General features: G+C 40.2%; 1 protein-coding gene across 3 annotated transcripts in view; it reads left to right on the forward strand.

The window, feature by feature from the left end:
• The first annotated feature begins 1,479 nt into the window (after positions 1-1,479).
• The window catches only part of CLTCL1 (clathrin, heavy chain-like 1), a 28,253-nt gene continuing 13,286 nt past the window's right edge, over positions 1,480-16,446 (forward strand). For 2 of the 3 annotated variants that reach the window (XM_009573199.1, XM_009573200.1), the window contains exons 1-16: positions 1,480-1,681; positions 5,822-6,090; positions 6,363-6,524; positions 7,320-7,433; positions 8,746-8,919; positions 9,175-9,372; positions 9,747-9,947; positions 10,071-10,223; positions 10,862-10,984; positions 11,742-11,879; positions 12,086-12,250; positions 12,660-12,840; positions 13,209-13,372; positions 14,168-14,293; positions 14,613-14,755; positions 15,366-15,585. In XM_009573199.1, coding sequence (XP_009571494.1) covers positions 1,525-1,681; positions 5,822-6,090; positions 6,363-6,524; positions 7,320-7,433; positions 8,746-8,919; positions 9,175-9,372; positions 9,747-9,947; positions 10,071-10,223; positions 10,862-10,984; positions 11,742-11,879; positions 12,086-12,250; positions 12,660-12,840; positions 13,209-13,372; positions 14,168-14,293; positions 14,613-14,755; positions 15,366-15,585 — 2,688 coding nt within the window. In that variant the 5' untranslated portion in view covers positions 1,480-1,524. Of the gene's footprint in view, positions 1,682-2,339; positions 2,343-5,821; positions 6,091-6,362; positions 6,525-7,319; positions 7,434-8,745; positions 8,920-9,174; positions 9,373-9,746; positions 9,948-10,070; positions 10,224-10,861; positions 10,985-11,741; positions 11,880-12,085; positions 12,251-12,659; positions 12,841-13,208; positions 13,373-14,167; positions 14,294-14,612; positions 14,756-15,365; positions 15,586-16,446 lie in introns of all 3 variants that reach the window. The other variant, XM_009573198.1, reaches the window with a different exon arrangement.

A 16,446-nucleotide genomic window follows, 5' to 3' on the forward strand; every position in this document is an offset into this window, starting at 1 on the left:
GTATGTTTGGCTTGTATTGCATTACTGAAATTTTAGTATGTTGAGATTAGCGGTTACTGAGCTGAATAGCTCTTCATTAGTAAGCTGAACAGAAAACAAACAATTCCTGAGGCATTCTTGGTTACAGTCCTGACACACCACACTTCTAGGTCTCTCTGTAACATACCCAATTTATGATTTATTGAGTAGCTTTACAGAAGCTGTAACAAGCCATGATTAGCCAGATCAAAACACACTAAAAGAGTGTTTGTGACACCATCATGGGACTTGTTGCCCAAGGGGTTTAGTCTATTGTATGAAGGTCTTGGTGGTATGTATCAAAAGGAGTCTAATGACTTGGTGATGCTGGTGGTAGTTTCTATCCTGTCTCCTTGAGGGCAGTCATTTTTCACTTGCAGTGCACTGAAAAGCAGTATAGGTTAATCCCTTGAGAAGCTTCAGTGAAGCTGATACAGTTTCTCTGGTTGAAAAACATTGCTCTGGGGCATAAAGCAGGTGCTCAGGCTTGTCACAGTTACTGTTACATAAAATGCAGCTTGCATACATACCAAGCTGGGGTGTGCTGCGAAGGTAAATCTGATTTACAGCAGACCAATTGAAACAGTGATACTTATTCACTGCCACCTCCTCCTGCTAACCTGAAATTGGAAGTGAACAGAAACAAAGTTAACACAAAAGGATGAAAATGAGAAATAGCGATCTTCTAGGGCAGTCTATTCAGTGGCACAAAATGACTTTTAGTTACATTAAGAGTAACTGCTTTGTACCTACTGCTGTATGATTGAGGACAAGTTATGTTTTGAGGGTTGGACATAAGGCTGGAGGGGGCCTGCATTGAAATCCCTGCCTTTGTCATTGAGACAAATGGCATGGCATCTTGGGCAAGGAGAGATGGAATGACTGATTATTTTAACACATATTTCTTAGCTTTCACTGGCAAGAATTAGATTCTAAGAAGTAAGATAAACAAGTCCACTTGTAAAAATAAGCTGCTTGAGACCTGCTATGTAGACTTCATTCCATAACGTTGCTAGGAGTGGGTTGCATAAGGGTTATTGGTTCTTTCCATAAGACCCACTGATGCTGTATGTTGTAGTTCTGCCACTTAGTAAATTTTTAATATCAAATTTACCAGCCTTGCTAAATCTGGAATAGTGATGCTGTTGATAGTATACAGCCTATCACATTACTAGAACCAGGTTAAGCAATAAATGTTTAAGTTAAAACTCTTTTTAGTTTGCATCAATAACACAACTTTGGAATGCCTTTAGGACTTGAATATTGAGCATTGGGTAGTTCTTTACCTATGGAACAAACAGAATCAGAAGATAAATCGTAGTTCCATAGTGTACACTCTTGTCAGAGAAATATGCCAGTCTTGCATTTCCTTTTCGAGGACACTTTAGACATAGAGGCTTGAGTTAGACCTTCAGCATGGGAAGGATAATAAAGCACTCTCTTCTGTATTTCTAGCTCCAAAATTTGGGCATTAACCCAGCAAACATTGGATTCAGTACCCTAACAATGGAATCTGACAAGTTCATCTGCATCAGGGAGAAAGTGGGAGAGCAGGCACAAGTAGTGATAATTGACATGAGCGATCCAACAACACCCATCAGACGTCCAATTTCTGCCGAAAGTGCCATCATGAACCCAGCCTCTAAAGTAATTGCGCTAAAAGGTGAGTAACCCTCTATTATTGCAGTATGAAACCTATTGTTTAGCTGTAAGAGCATACGTAAGTAGTAATAAGCTTAAGATTTATGTAAACTTTCTAAGAAGAATGTATTTGAGGATAAGAATTCTTGCCTGAACTTGCATGATGTATTTTTGGCAGTGGATTTTTCATTAATCTTTGGATGATTTGCCTCCAAGTAGGTGTGAGATGCTTGGGCTTGGCACTGCAGCCTCCTATTCTCACTGAGGACCAGGTCAACATATGGTATACTTTCCTTTTAAACAGGTGTTGTAAACATAATGGACACTTGGAAAGATGAATAGGGGTGTAAAGCCATTCTTACTCTCTGCTCTGTCCTGGCCCTTTCTTGTAGCTTTGAAGAGCTTACTAGATACCAACAAAATGTCATAAGGGTGGCCTGTAACTGTGAAAGTCTGAATGGACAAGCCTGTTAAGTTTGGCAATCATGAGATCTTGCAGATAGAAGACCTCTGCTTACCAGTACCTGTGGTGTTGATACTGCCTTTAAGTAGCACTCTGAGCTCAAAGAAATAGTTTTTAATACATCTCTGGCTCTTTTCTTAAATGACCGACTTCTGGTATTTAATCTCAATAACTGTTACTGACTGTGTACTTTTCTTCCTGCATCTTATCTAAACAGATGGTGAGTGAACTTTGTCATGACATTTCATGTTCGGTAGTATGGAATGGTCTAATCTCATAAAAAGTACTGAACTTTAAGGTAGCCATTTGACAGTTCACTTCATAGCCAGGTGGGGGATCTTAATCCTCAACTGGTATTGTAATGAAAACGTTCTCCATTGGCTTGTTGCTAACCATTTGGCTGCTTTGACTATTGACTGTACCAAGTGAAGGAGAAGAGTGTGCTCTTAATGTTTGTGTGTGTGTATATATGATGGAAGTACAGTTGATAGGCAAAACCAAGTTGCAATATTTTTATGAGAGACCTCTGCTAGCATGTCCTGTGTGCTATTCATTTCTGCCTAAGTGTGTCTTTTATTGTGAAAAATCATGGTGAAATTACTTAGGGGTCCAAGAAATAGCTGTCCCTGGAACTGGCAAAAAACCTGTAACTTCTTGTCTTTGATCTCAGGCGTATACCGACATTAGGGGAAAACTAATGTGTTAATTTTTGACTTTAGCTGAATCTGTGATTCAGCTAAGATACTTATACATCTTGCAAAGGACTGCCTTACCTGGGGTGTGGGTAAAGGTAACAATGAAAAAAATAATTTCAGTTCTCTTGAGTTCGCTGTCCTAATCTTGGACCCCTTTAAACAAACCATATTGGCAAGGAAAGTGCCTTCTCTACACTAGCAGAGTTTCATCTAGCTCTTAAAAGGAAACTGTATCATCTGGTTTTAAAACTAACCTACTGACTAAATGGGTTATAATCAGCTTCAAAGAATATAGCTTTATTCTTGCCAGTGTTAAGACTTGCTCAAAAGGAGTATTGTTCTGTCCATGCAGAGTGAATAAGCTTGTCCTCTGAACACATAATGTTGAGTGAATGATGTCACATTGACATGCAAAGTTGTGTTGTCAGGTATTGCAACCTTAATGATCTCTTTTTCTATCAATAGTCCAATGACCAAAGGGTTGGGTAGAAAAGAGGATGAATAGAGCTACCTAACCAATATGTTGTTACCCACGATAACCAGCAGAACTATAGTGAACTACACTGAAGATGTGGTTTAAGTCAGTCTGTCACTCCAGACTTTCCCTGCTGATTGACTGAGGCTTCAGTAGTCATGAAGTGTGCCATGATTGGGAGTTGCTCATAATCTGAGGATTATTGAGCAATAAACATACAAATCCACCCTCAGAAAAAGAAATGAAATGGTTATTGATTTAAACTGAAACACGTATGCACAATTTCATTTCTGGATTGCATGTGGCATTCTCCTGATGTACCAAGATTTATGCTTTGTCCTTGTGTTCATGATTCTCTTGCTTTGCTCTGTACTGAAGTACTCCCCAGTTGGTGTAAGTGGAGAATGCAGCACTTGGGGGTGCTTCCATTCTTTGTGGAATGGAGAAACTTCATGCACCAGTGAACTGAAATGTAAATTCTTGTGCCAGTGTTTGAAAAATGAATCTGCTTACTTGACTACACCTGTAGAGAATAGTCTAAGTAGACTGATCAGTCTGGTAGCTTGATCAGAAAAACTTACCTAAGAGTCTGTTTTTTGTCTCAGATCTTGGCCTAAGAAAGGTTCAAGTAGACATAAGACTCAAACTCATACTTGCCCTCACTATGACTTTATAGCAGGTTCTGCTCTCTCTTAATCCAAATAACGTGGGTTTTTGTAGTTTAATCACAGTTTAGAGTTCTGAAGTTTGAATTTATGTTGCCACACTTAAGAGATTGTATTGCTATGGCTCCTGTGGCACCGAACATCCAGAGCTAGCTGCTTGACGAAGCTTCTAAAGCCATGTCCAACTGTAATACAGCAGTCAAATTTAGTCTAGAAAATAGACAAGCATGAGCTTTTAGCCCATTTTAGTAGCTTATTGGTTTCTTCTATGTTCTTAAAACTAGGAAGAACATCCTGCTTCCTTTTCAGGAAGACTGACTTTGAGAGCAGTTTGTGTATGCACGTGCTGGTATTCCTGTTTAGATGGTGACTAGAGCCCTTCCAGAACTACTTGTCTGCCCTCTGCATATGAGGCTGTATGCTGTGGAAGTTGCAAAATCAATCGTTTGATAGCACCAGTCCACTGCTGGACAAATTGTTGTCCAATACAGTAAATATGCTGTTTCCAACTATCAGTTTGCAGCTGGTGTTAGACCTGGGCTTATTGCATTTGTGTAATACAGTGACTGCATGTGCAGAGCAAGGTGGTCAGAAACAGGCTGCTTTTGGTCCCAGGAAAGCTAGCAAGCTGTTCTAGGAACTAGTTGATCAGGTTAACAGTTCTTTATGCAGTTAATTCAGGGACCATAAATGCTGCATGTGGTAGCTCTGAAGCCTGGTGTTGTCTCTTGGTGCTGCATTAAACTAATATGATCAATTTACTGTATACATTATGCTAGAATGTTATAAAGCAGTCCGATATGCATATTAACTTAGGGTTAGTATCTCTTGAAAACAATTCCTCAGTGGCCAGCAGCCTTCATCTATCAAAACTTCCCAGTAGAAGGAACATCTACCAGTTTGACAGAAGTGTTACTAGCAGAGAAAACACTTCTGAAATGTGGATAGAAATAACGACATCACAAGCCAATACTCTAGCAGTCTGAGTGGGTGTCTTGTGAACAGAAAACAATATTTCTAGAGCCGAGTTGTCTCATCTGCAGTGAAATAAAACATTGCTTTGACTTCCTGAAAGGAACAGAGTTCCTTATTCTTATAGGTTGGTTCAGTTAACATGAGTTTTAAGTCTACCCTTACTAGCTGCTTCTGGTAGTTAAAAGGAATACTAAAGTCAAGCTTAAACCTGCAATGTAGTTACCTAAATCATGAAGCAGTAACCTTAACTGGAACTAAAGCTCCAAACCTTTCTAATAGTATTTCTGAACTTTGGACTGGCCTTTTGTATTACTGTTGCACAGAGCCCGTCCATCTCCTAGTTAAGTGCACGGTTTGTTCAACAGTAAAATAGAATGGAAGCTGTGGTCTTTGGCTGTCTCAAGAGCTGTTGCAAGTCTCCTGCTGTTGGACTCAGTCCAGGTCATCTACAGCAGCTACTAAATTGGCACAAACTGGAGCCATTCTTTCTATTAATTAGAATGACATCTACTAGACACCTATAACTTGTTATACCAGTGCTGCTACCTAAACCAGAGTTTACACAAGCTCTGTAGCTTAGGCTGTCTTTTAACTACAGCTTATAGTTAATTAAAATGTCTATGCTGGTCAGTTGTTGGAGTGTCCATGTAAGTGTCCGTAAGAAGTAGACTTCTTTTGCTTCAGGGATGGTAGAGATGTTGGGGGTGGGGAGGGGATTCTGTTTGATATGAGTCAAGTATCAAAGGAGACTCAGATGTGACAGGACACTAACCCTGTCTGTAACATCACTGGAATAGTGGGTTAAAACAGGGTGCTTGTAAATAGGCAGACTACAGGATGGTCATTGTGGTAATCTATCTATGATGTTTCTTGGGTTTTGTCATACTAGCTGGGAAAACACTTCAGATCTTTAACATTGAGATGAAAAGTAAAATGAAAGCCCACACGATGGCAGAGGAAGTGATCTTCTGGAAATGGATATCTGTGAATACAGTTGCCTTGGTGACAGAGACAGCAGTCTACCACTGGAGCATGGAGGGAGAATCGCAACCCCAAAAGATGTTTGACAGGCATGCTAGTCTTGCGGGCTGCCAAATCATCAATTACAGAACAGATGAACACCAAAAATGGTTGCTGCTGATAGGAATTTCAGCACAGGTAAGTTACCTGGAAATAGCATGCTATGAAAACAGTTGGGAGAGCCGTGGCCCCACTTCGCTTAATAGCCGCTATAGCTTCTTAACTTTGGTTTCTATAAATCAAAAATTCAAAAATATCTTTTGTGTAAGAATAACCTGACCTTTAATGCGATTAAAGCATTGGAGGGAGGGGATGAGGCATTTGCTGCTTTTTAGTTTACTGTCCCAAAGGTCTTGCTATACATGTTTGAAATCTTATCTCTAAAAGCTGACCGTTCTTCTTTTTTCTAGCAAAATCGTGTGGTTGGTGCAATGCAGCTGTACTCAGTTGACAGAAAAGTCTCCCAACCTATAGAGGGCCATGCAGCAGCTTTTGCAGAATTCAAAATAGAGGGAAATGCCAAACCTTCTACCCTATTCTGTTTTGCAGTGAGGAGTCCTGCAGGGGGCAAGGTAAAGTCTGCAACTGTTTTCCTGTACTGCTGTAGAAGAACTTGGTACTAATAGAACATCAGTGATGACACAGTTTAGTGTATGCTCTGTGAAGAACAGCTTGGGAACCATGTGTGCAGCATATTTGGTCAGCATCAAAATGCTTTCTTTTAATAGGATAGAAGTTTGAGTTGCTTGGGTGAAACTTAGACATAAGAACAAATGCAGATGCAATGAGAACTGAGCTCAGGGTATTAAAGCACCAATTTATACCCACGTGGTGTGTTTTGCGTGTATGAAGTTAAGTCATTAAGCAGCCTCTTACATCTGAATCCAGTACAGAAAGAGACTAGATTAACATTAGTGCTGTAGATATGTTGTTTGCATCAAACTGATAATGGAATTCAGTAGCAGTTGAATATGCTACAACTGCTGAGCAGTCTGTAAAGAGCTGAGGTAACACTAAGATGTCTTGAGCTTTCTAGTCTTGTCCTGCACAAATTGTTGATGAATTGTTCAAGATGTTTTGAGTGAGACTTGTCAAGTTATCTTGAATAGAAATACAATCTGCTTTCATAGTTGGGTTTTTTTCCGCTTTTCCTGGTTTTTACTTTATCAGGTTCTGGAAAACTTTTCCCTCTGATAAGTATCTAGAGCACAGCTCCCCAGGCTGTGTTCGTTCAGGATTGGGCAGATATTCATCAGCCCATTCATTCAGTGTGGCAGATTACTTCAGTAGCATATCTGAAGAGAGGAACATCTTTCATGTGGCTGTACTTGCAGGCAATCTTGTGACATGTACTCTTTTCTTCCTAGCTACACATAATTGAAGTAGGTCAGCCAGCTACTGGAAATCAGCCATTTGTTAAGAAAGCTGTTGATGTGTTTTTCCCACCTGAGGCACAGACAGACTTTCCTGTGGCAATGCAGGTAAATGTTTGACCCCCAAAAAATCAACTTTATAGCCTGGCAAGTAGCTGCCATCTCTGTCGTAAAGAATGCTTTCAACTAGTGCTTTGCTGTCATTCCTCCTAGTTCTCGGGGGAATGTTAATAGGTTTGTGGGAGGTAGCCTGGACATTAAAACAGTAATTCAAACATGAAAATACATAGGCTGTTCCAGTATTTGTCCAGTATTATGTCAACTTAAGGTTGTATTAAAAAAAAAAAAGAAAACAAACAGAAAGCCCCAACAAAACCCCTACCAAAGAAACCCCAACAACAACAAAAAACCAGACTCAAAAAAAACCTCAATAGTGTCTTCTGGTAGAATGTCTCTAACATCGCTTTGCCTATTGAACTTCCTACTAATCTTCAGAATTCTAGATAAGAATGTTATGGTGCTTGATGTAGCTTCACATGAAAGTGGCATTTCATCTACAGTAGGTCTCACTATAAGAGACAAACAGAGCGGGGAGTCCTATATCAGCATACCTCCTGTGGTAGCAGCACAGAAAAGGCAATTTGAGATATTAATGGAAGGTTCTTTAGGAAAGAACATAAGTGGTTGCCTTGACAGACCAAACTTCACTTAGCATGTCTGCAGGACTAGAAATTGTGTAATAAAAGCAAACTATCTCAGAGCATGCAACTGCTGACCAGTCTAATAGACCAGCTTCATAAATGAACCAAGAGCTGCCTTAAACTAAGGTAAACAAAGCAAACTGTCTACATGGCAGGATTCATGTGGCTCTGTACTTCAGCTTGAGGCTTAATTAGCAAAACATCTGAAGACTTGTTCCAAAGTGAAAGTACTTCTTTGTCTGAAGACCGTTTTGGCTTGAAAGCCTCCCCATTTTAAGTGACTTGACAGGTAAACTGGAGTACTCAGTAGCTGAGCTTGATTTAGGTTCTGCTGGTGCTTTGCGTAGGCCTTGTTGGAAGAGAGTGGGATTATTTCCTTATTTCTGAACAGAAACTTTTACTGACATACCTAGACTAGAATGCTATTTATGCCCAAACTTCCTCCCTCAGCCTGGCTCATTAGGATGAGGAGTATGTCCTTTGCTGCAGATGAATGTTAATTTCCCTTCAGCCTCTCTATTCAGTGAAGCTATGTCTCCAAAAGGCCAGCAAAACTGTTCACTGGTTTGAGTCTGTAAGGAAGAAGCCCAAAGCTATATTTGTTCTTAATGTCAGTGCAAAGGCATGTCACTGCAGTACTGTCTTGTGACTAGGCTAAAGGCAGCTGTCTTAACTGTTACAGTCTTAGTCTTGGCTAATAAAAACTCATCTTTTGGCAGATTGGAATTAAGCATGGTGTTATCTACCTGATCACAAAGTATGGATATATTCACATGTATGACTTGGAGTCTGGAGTGTGCATCTACATGAACCGTATTAGTGCTGATACTATCTTTGTCACAGCTCCTCATGAACCTACCTCAGGCATTATTGGTGTGAACAAAAAAGGACAGGTAACAAATCCAGCATTCTGGTTTTGAGCCTTCTAAAGCTCAGATAGAATGTAACAAACCTTATGAGTGACTTGATGCAACAAATGTCATGGAAAGGAGCAAGTAACTATTTGATTAGTGATTAGTCAGTTTTTTATCTCTCCTAGTACAGAACTGCTTGGGGAGTAACTTGTTTTTTTTAATAATCTACTACTTCACTGATAGGCTGCATGGATGTTTGGTTGATATGTTTCATAGTAGTTGTGTCCTTTCCAGGTGCTTTCTGTATGTGTTGAGGAAGACAACATAGTGAACTATGCTACGAATGTTCTCCAGAATCCTGACTTGGGACTGCGTATGGCTATACGTAGTAATCTAGCTGGAGCAGAGGAATTATTTGCCAGAAAGTTCAACACACTGTTTGCTCAAGGAAGCTACGCAGATGCTGCTAAAGTAGCTGCATCTGCACCAAAGGTAAATAACTCCAAAGTTTAGAAGTCATGGGGATTTGCCTTAGCTTAGTGGACTTGCGTAGCTCACTTGCATTTCAGTACTTGACACTCAAAAACTAAAGTGCTGCAATACTAGCCTTATATCTCTGCAGTTTGGTTATTATTCTGACTAATATATTCTCCTGTATCCCATAAAGGAGCATCCGCTATACTCTTCCAACCATAGGCTGGACTTGCTGTGGCCACTGACTTGCTAGAAAGTCATTGGTTTGAAGATCTCCACCCTGAAGGCTTAAGAGTAGATGCTTCAGTGTACAGCTTAATACCTGTTTTTTGACTAATACTATTCAGCCTTCACAATTAAACATTGCTTCTCTCTATCTTGTCCCTCTTCAGGGAATTCTACGTACGAGTGATACAATCAGGAAGTTCCAGAGTGTACCAGCTCAGCCTGGGCAGGCCTCTCCCCTGCTCCAGTACTTTGGAATATTGCTTGACCAGGGACAGCTGAACAAGTTTGAGTCTCTGGAGCTCTGTCGTCCTGTCCTACAGCAGGGCCGCAAGCAGCTTCTGGAGAAGTGGCTGAAGGAAGACAAGGTAGGCTTGATCATGGCACTAGCTTAATTCTGTTGCCTTGTAACAATTGAGTGTGAACAATACTTTTGTTGATACTACATCTCTGAATTCTTCTGCTTGACAAAATACCACTTCTGACTTCAGCTGGAGTGCTCAGAGGAACTGGGAGACTTGGTGAAGACAGCTGACCCAACCCTTGCACTCAGTGTCTATCTTCGTGCTAATGTGCCAAACAAAGTGATTCAGTGCTTTGCTGAAACTGGTCAATTCCAGAAAATAGTGCTGTATGCTAAAAAGGTAAAATTGTTTATCACAAACTGCTAGACTCTATCTTCTGTTTAATGTGTACATTCTCAAGCTATCTTCCATGAGATAAGTTTGATTCCTGTCACTTAAAACTGATAAGTAGGTAAGATTGAGAAACAGTGTTTTCTTCATTGTCATAGTGCAAATGATAATGTATGACTAAGGTCTGAGCAGTCTGTAAAAAAAATTAAATTCAGAACATCTAGAATTTTATGAACTATCAAATTAGTGGACTAGCTCAAGCTTATTTTAGAGAATAAAGATAAGATTCTTCCTAAATTCATAAGATGCTTTTTTTTGACGGATTACAAAACAATTTGCATGATGTCCATTTGTAAGTTTAGGACCTTACTTGATAGATGGTGCCTTAAGACTGTTGAAAAATTTTTTTCCTAGCAGTTTTCTTACTTAGCAAGAGAAATGCCCTGGTGCAAGTTCAGTTACTAAGTAGGTGAGTACTGAATTTCTGTGTCAACAGACAAGCAATGCTTTTGTCTGAGAATTCCTGGAAGATAGGGGATAGGCATGGTAACCTCACAGCAGTTCATGGTGCCCATGCTAAGGAATCTGAAGGCTTAAAAGATGTGTAAAGCTTCCCAGACATGCATGACTGTTTCTGAAATCTCTAGGTTGGCTATACCCCAGACTGGATCTTCTTACTGAGAAGTGTGATGAGAGTCAGTCCAGAGCAAGGTCTGCAGTTCTCTCAGATGCTGGTACAGGATGAGGAGCCACTGGCTAACATTAACCAGGTGATGCCTACAACAAGAGTACTGGTCTCTTTCTAGACAGAGGTAATAGCATAGTACCATTTTGGGGACTGGTAAGGCCAGTTCAGGTCTCTGGCTTGGTTAGAAAAGTGACTAAACTATTCTAGTTAAGTTTGGTTACTATTAAGTCTTTAGAGGCAAGTGTGCTTTCCAGTTCTTCTGGAAGGTTTCTGGCTTATTACTGTAATATTGATAGTGAATCTGCCACAGTCTTAGTCTAAGCAATAGAGTGTTACTGTCCTACCGTTGGCTTTAATGGAGCATACATTAACTCTTCCCATGCAGAGAATTTACAGGAACATGAACAAATAAACATAAGTTGAGTGCTGGCTGCCAGTGGCCACTTCTGGTTAAATGGACAGAGAAATAAGGCAACAGTTTGCAATATTAAATAATTGAAGCTACTTAGAAAAAGTCTTAGCTTTTCTTGTAGCAACTATCCCAACAAGAGAGAAGGGATGGGATTTGCATGCTATGTTAAAACTAAATAGTGCCTGGCAAACTCTGGTGTAATAGGTCAAAGTAATGTGCTTCTTACATTCTAGAGAAAAAGAAAACAAAGCGTGAAGCTCGTCTCTCTATTACTGTGGTAGTAATCCTATGAAAACAAAGGGAATATAGCATGCTACGTGCTGTGATGAGCTCCCTTTCTAGCCTTCTAGCCAGGCCATTAGTATATACAGATAAATGTGCATATGTATGTATAGACCCCCTTTTCTAACTTGACCAATCTCAACAGATTGTGGATGTGTTCATGGAGAACAGTCTTATTCAGCAGTGCACGTCCTTTCTGTTGGATGCTCTGAAAAATAACCGCCCTGCAGAAGGCCACCTTCAGACTCGTCTCCTGGAAATGAATTTGATTCATGCCCCACAGGTAAGACCTCTTAACCTAGTTCTTCCAAAAAGTGAAGGAGAGACAGTAGTAGGCTTGCATAAGAATGTGATATCTGATACTGATATCTGTAAGTAGTTTAGCAACATCAAAGACTACTAATGAGTCACTGCTGTGACTTTTCAACAACTTTCAGGCTGAGCTGCTGTGATTCTCTGACAGTCTGAATATGAAATGTAACCTCCTAGGTTGCAGATGCCATTCTTGGAAACCAAATGTTTACACACTATGATCGTGCTCATATTGCCCAGTTGTGTGAAAAGGCAGGCTTGCTCCAGCGAGCTTTGGAACACTACACGGATCTCTATGATATTAAACGTGCCGTTGTTCATACTCACCTGTTGAATCCTGAGGTAAGTCTGTTGTACAGAGTAAGAAAATGAAAGCTTAAGTAAAGTGAACAATCTTTAGCACTTTTGTGGTTGCTAAAATCCCTGCAGCCGCTATAAGATGATTTGTAGGCACCAAAGTAGCACGTGTAGCTCTGATTCAAGAACATTTGTCCAGTTAATGATTAAACCGTAATCTATACTTCTGATGGCTTAAATCTGACCTCAGTTTCCCAAGTGGGCATTTCAAATCTTACTTCCAAACTGCATTTTTGTAGTTGTAAAGATAGTGAGTGTGTTTTTTTAAGCCTTTGGTCTTAGCACATGGAAGACTTCTCTCTAGTAGCTGGGGTAGAAACTCTGGCTAGTTGCCACACTTTAGAAGTCAGTCAAATCCTGTATAAGTTACTGAGTAAAATTTCTTTCTCTGCAGTGGCTTGTGAACTTCTTTGGCTCTCTCTCAGTTGAAGACTCTGTGGAGTGTTTGCGTGCCATGCTGTCAGCCAACATTAGGCAAAACCTACAGCTCTGTGTGCAAGTTGCTTCTAAATACCATGAGCAGCTTGGTACCCAGTCTCTTGTGGAGCTTTTTGAATCTTTCAAAAGCTATGAAGGTACAGTATTAGAGGGAAGCAGCTTGCCTGGAAGCACTACTTGATTGAAGCTAATAGTAAGGATTGTAGCTTCTATGGGAGAGGTACTTGTCATATGGCTTGACCTTAGGATGCATTTTTCAAAGTGAGCTCATCACACTGAGTTCTAGGGGTAGCCTTGTTCTAAATAGTTTCTTAATCCTCTTGAGTAAAGATCAGAAAGAAAGATGAAATCTGAAAGGGGAAAAAATCCTTCTGATTCTTCCTGCAGTTCAGTGAAAGCTACTCTCTCAGCAGGGTTGAACTAAGTCACAAGCTGAAGCCCGTAACAATCTGCACTTGCTTCCCTTACCCTTCTAACTATGTTAAAAACATGTGACTCTCTCTAGGACTGTTCTATTTCTTGGGTTCCATTGTCAACTTCAGCCAGGATCCAGATGTTCACTTCAAGTACATCCAGGCAGCTTGCAAGACTGGTCAGATAAAGGAAGTGGAAAGAATCTGCCGTGAAAGTAACTGCTATAACCCAGAACGGGTGAAGAACTTTCTGAAGGTAAATACTCTGTCCAATGGATTGAGCGGACCTCTGTACGTTTTGCTTAGCAGCAGAACTACAACCTTCATGTTTTGCTTAGCAGCAGAACTACAACCTTCTAATGGGGGCAACACCAACTCAAGGTTTAGCTGGCATGGCTGTGAGTAGTCTACTGCGTAGCTGGAATAGGAGTCTCATCCTATTCCAGGCATATAATAGGTCCTTCTTCTAGGCTGTTCCTGGGAAAACAAGCCCAAATTCACCATTCCTTTAAAACTAGCCTGTATGATATAACTTGTACCAAACTCATGAATATGTTGTCACCTAACAATAGGTGAATCCAGGTTGGCAGGAGGAAAGACTATGCTTGAAGGATTGAGCAGGAACTTTATGAAGGATATTGGCTAGACAAAGCTTATTAAAACTGGAGTCAACTTGTACTACAACACTTTGCATGCTTTGTGACTGGTAAAATGGGATTTTCATGCTACTTCGTTTTGCATTTTTAAGGTCTCAGCCCACAACTATCTCCTGAATTGATATGTGAACTGATAGTCATTCTGAAGCTAGAGATGTAGGCCTAATGTGGCACTTCATGAAGAGCCTAAACTTAAAACTTAATTGATAGACTGGCTGCATGGTATTAATAGTGGGTAACTTGCTTTTGGAGTCAATTGTCTGCTTGGCAGTCTTAAATTTAATGTGTTGTGACTTCTAGTGCTAAGGGAACTTGATCAGACTTTTCTGCGTTGAAAATGCTTCAGTAAATGGTGGTTGCTTACTCTTTTTTTTTTTTTTTTGCACAAAATACAGGAGGCAAAGCTCACAGACCAGCTTCCTCTGATCATTGTCTGTGATCGATTTGACTTTGTTCATGACCTGGTGCTCTACTTATATCGCAATAACCTGCAGAAGTATATAGAGATCTATGTACAGAAGGTAAGGAGAATCCAGTTTTAAGCTCTTGCTCTTTCCTTCCTTAGAAGGAACTTAACCTTTCAGTAAACTAAAGAAGAATCTGCTAGGTCTCTTTTATGGTCACACTTCTAGTGCAAAGGCTTTTCAATAAGCCTTTTGTCTATTACAAACCTGTAAGTGTAGTTTTTCCTGGAATGTATATACAAATGTGTTAGTATCTTAAAATTCACTGCTCTAAAGCATAGTTTAAGTTGTTAATGAGAACTTCCCCTTGTGGAAGACTGAGGGTGGGTTATTAGTAATGCTAATAACTAATTTTAATGATGGTGGCTTATTCTAGGTGAATCCTAGCCGTATACCAGCAGTGGTTGGAGGGCTTCTTGATGTGGATTGTTCTGAAGATGTCATTAAGAACTTGATCATGGTGGTTAGAGGCCAGTTCTCAACAGATGAGCTGGTGGCTGAAGTGGAAAAAAGAAATCGGTAACGAAAATGCATCTGTAGACACCAGTGTTGGGCTTTCCTGACCCTGGTATACACCCAAATTGAATTGGATGCGGTTTTGTTGAATGATACAATACTAATACTGTTTTATGTTTCTTTATAGAAAAGCAGCTTAGATTTGCTAGTCAGCCTCTTGATTATTTGGGCCATAGAGGAATGCCTGACAGCACTGCATGATGAATAACATGGCTTTTGAACACTTCCTGTACAGCCAACCATGGGATGTGCCTTTGGAGTAAATCTGGATAAAACTGTCTTGACAGTCTTGTTATAGGCACACAGCAGCTTGTGTAACTAGTTTGTAGTTATCTGTAAAGTGAACAAATGGCTTTAAGTGTGAAGAGCCAGCTAATAGAAAAGGAGTTGAAAGGAAAGATTGCAAAACTAGTGGAATCTGCAACCTTCCCTGATGTTAAACTGCAGATATTGTCTCCAGTCATTTAAGACTCGTTAAAAATAACTGGCTGGCCTCAATCTGCTTTTAAGTCTGACCAGCAGACTTGCTTGAAGGGAAGGCCAGGTATTAATGGCTAGCTGTCAAGCATACCTCAGTCTGACTTATAAACCTAAAATGTTTGCTTCTTCAAAGGCTTAAGTTGCTGTTGCCATGGCTTGAATCAAGGATTCATGAAGGCTGTGAAGAACCTGCGACTCATAATGCCTTGGCCAAAATCTACATTGACAGTAATAATAATCCAGAGAATCCTTACTATGACAGCCGTGTAGTTGGCAAATATTGTGAAAAGAGGGACCCTCATCTGGCCTGCGTTGCTTATGAGAGGGGGCAATGTGATCTGGAACTTATAAAGGTTAGCAAAACTGCATTTATAAACATGTTAAAGAACTACTTGCTGCCTGAAGTGGAAGCCTAGCTGGCTATTTGCCTAACACTTGCAGAATCCTGTCTTGCCGTCTCACTCAGGAGTTGAGGTAGGCAGGATTCCTCTATATGGAGACAGTAATTTTCATGCTGATGAGAACAACTCTTATGCTATATGTCCGAACTAAAAATGTATAACTCTGCAGCTTTAAGGTACCATTCATGTTTTTCATGCACTGATTCTGCTCAAAATTAAATTGTTTATTGGGCCCAGCTATACTGTTATTAACAGCCTACTGTTAAACCTTTGTTAATTTGATTTTTTTTCTTTGAGCCTTGAGCACTTATCAGCAGAAGGGACAGGCTGTCATCTAGCCTTACTCTACAGTAGGAGGAAAAGCTTCCCTGAAACTAGAATGGGGCTTGTAATTTTCCCTTATTGTGGTTGACCCTTAGATTTGCTCCAATACTTAACTAGAAACGAGGAAAATAAATGTTGACGGTCAAACTGCAAGGACTTACTCCGATAGCATTCCTCTCCTATCTTAAGCTTGTTGATTCCTAGAACCTCCCTTGGAAGTTCAAGGGCAAGTGAAATTCCCAGGGTTCTCCAAACACATCCTAGTCTCAAACTGAACACCAGAGCTTAATGCCAGATGCTTGTGGCTGCTGAGGAAGAAAACATTCTCCTCCTACCTGTACTTCCACACTAGTATATGCAAAGAATGTCATCTGTGTAGCTTGTTTTGCCCTGTTTGAAAGGAAGTAAACGCTGTTCCCTGGCAAGGCTTACCCTGTGAGTGTTAGAATGATGGTATAATCTAGGCTTGCTGCTGAAAGTAGATGATTT

This window comes from Fulmarus glacialis, unplaced genomic scaffold (genome assembly GCF_000690835.1).
Source record: "Fulmarus glacialis isolate BGI_N327 unplaced genomic scaffold, ASM69083v1 scaffold43802, whole genome shotgun sequence".
Lineage (NCBI taxonomy): Eukaryota > Metazoa > Chordata > Aves > Procellariiformes > Procellariidae > Fulmarus > Fulmarus glacialis.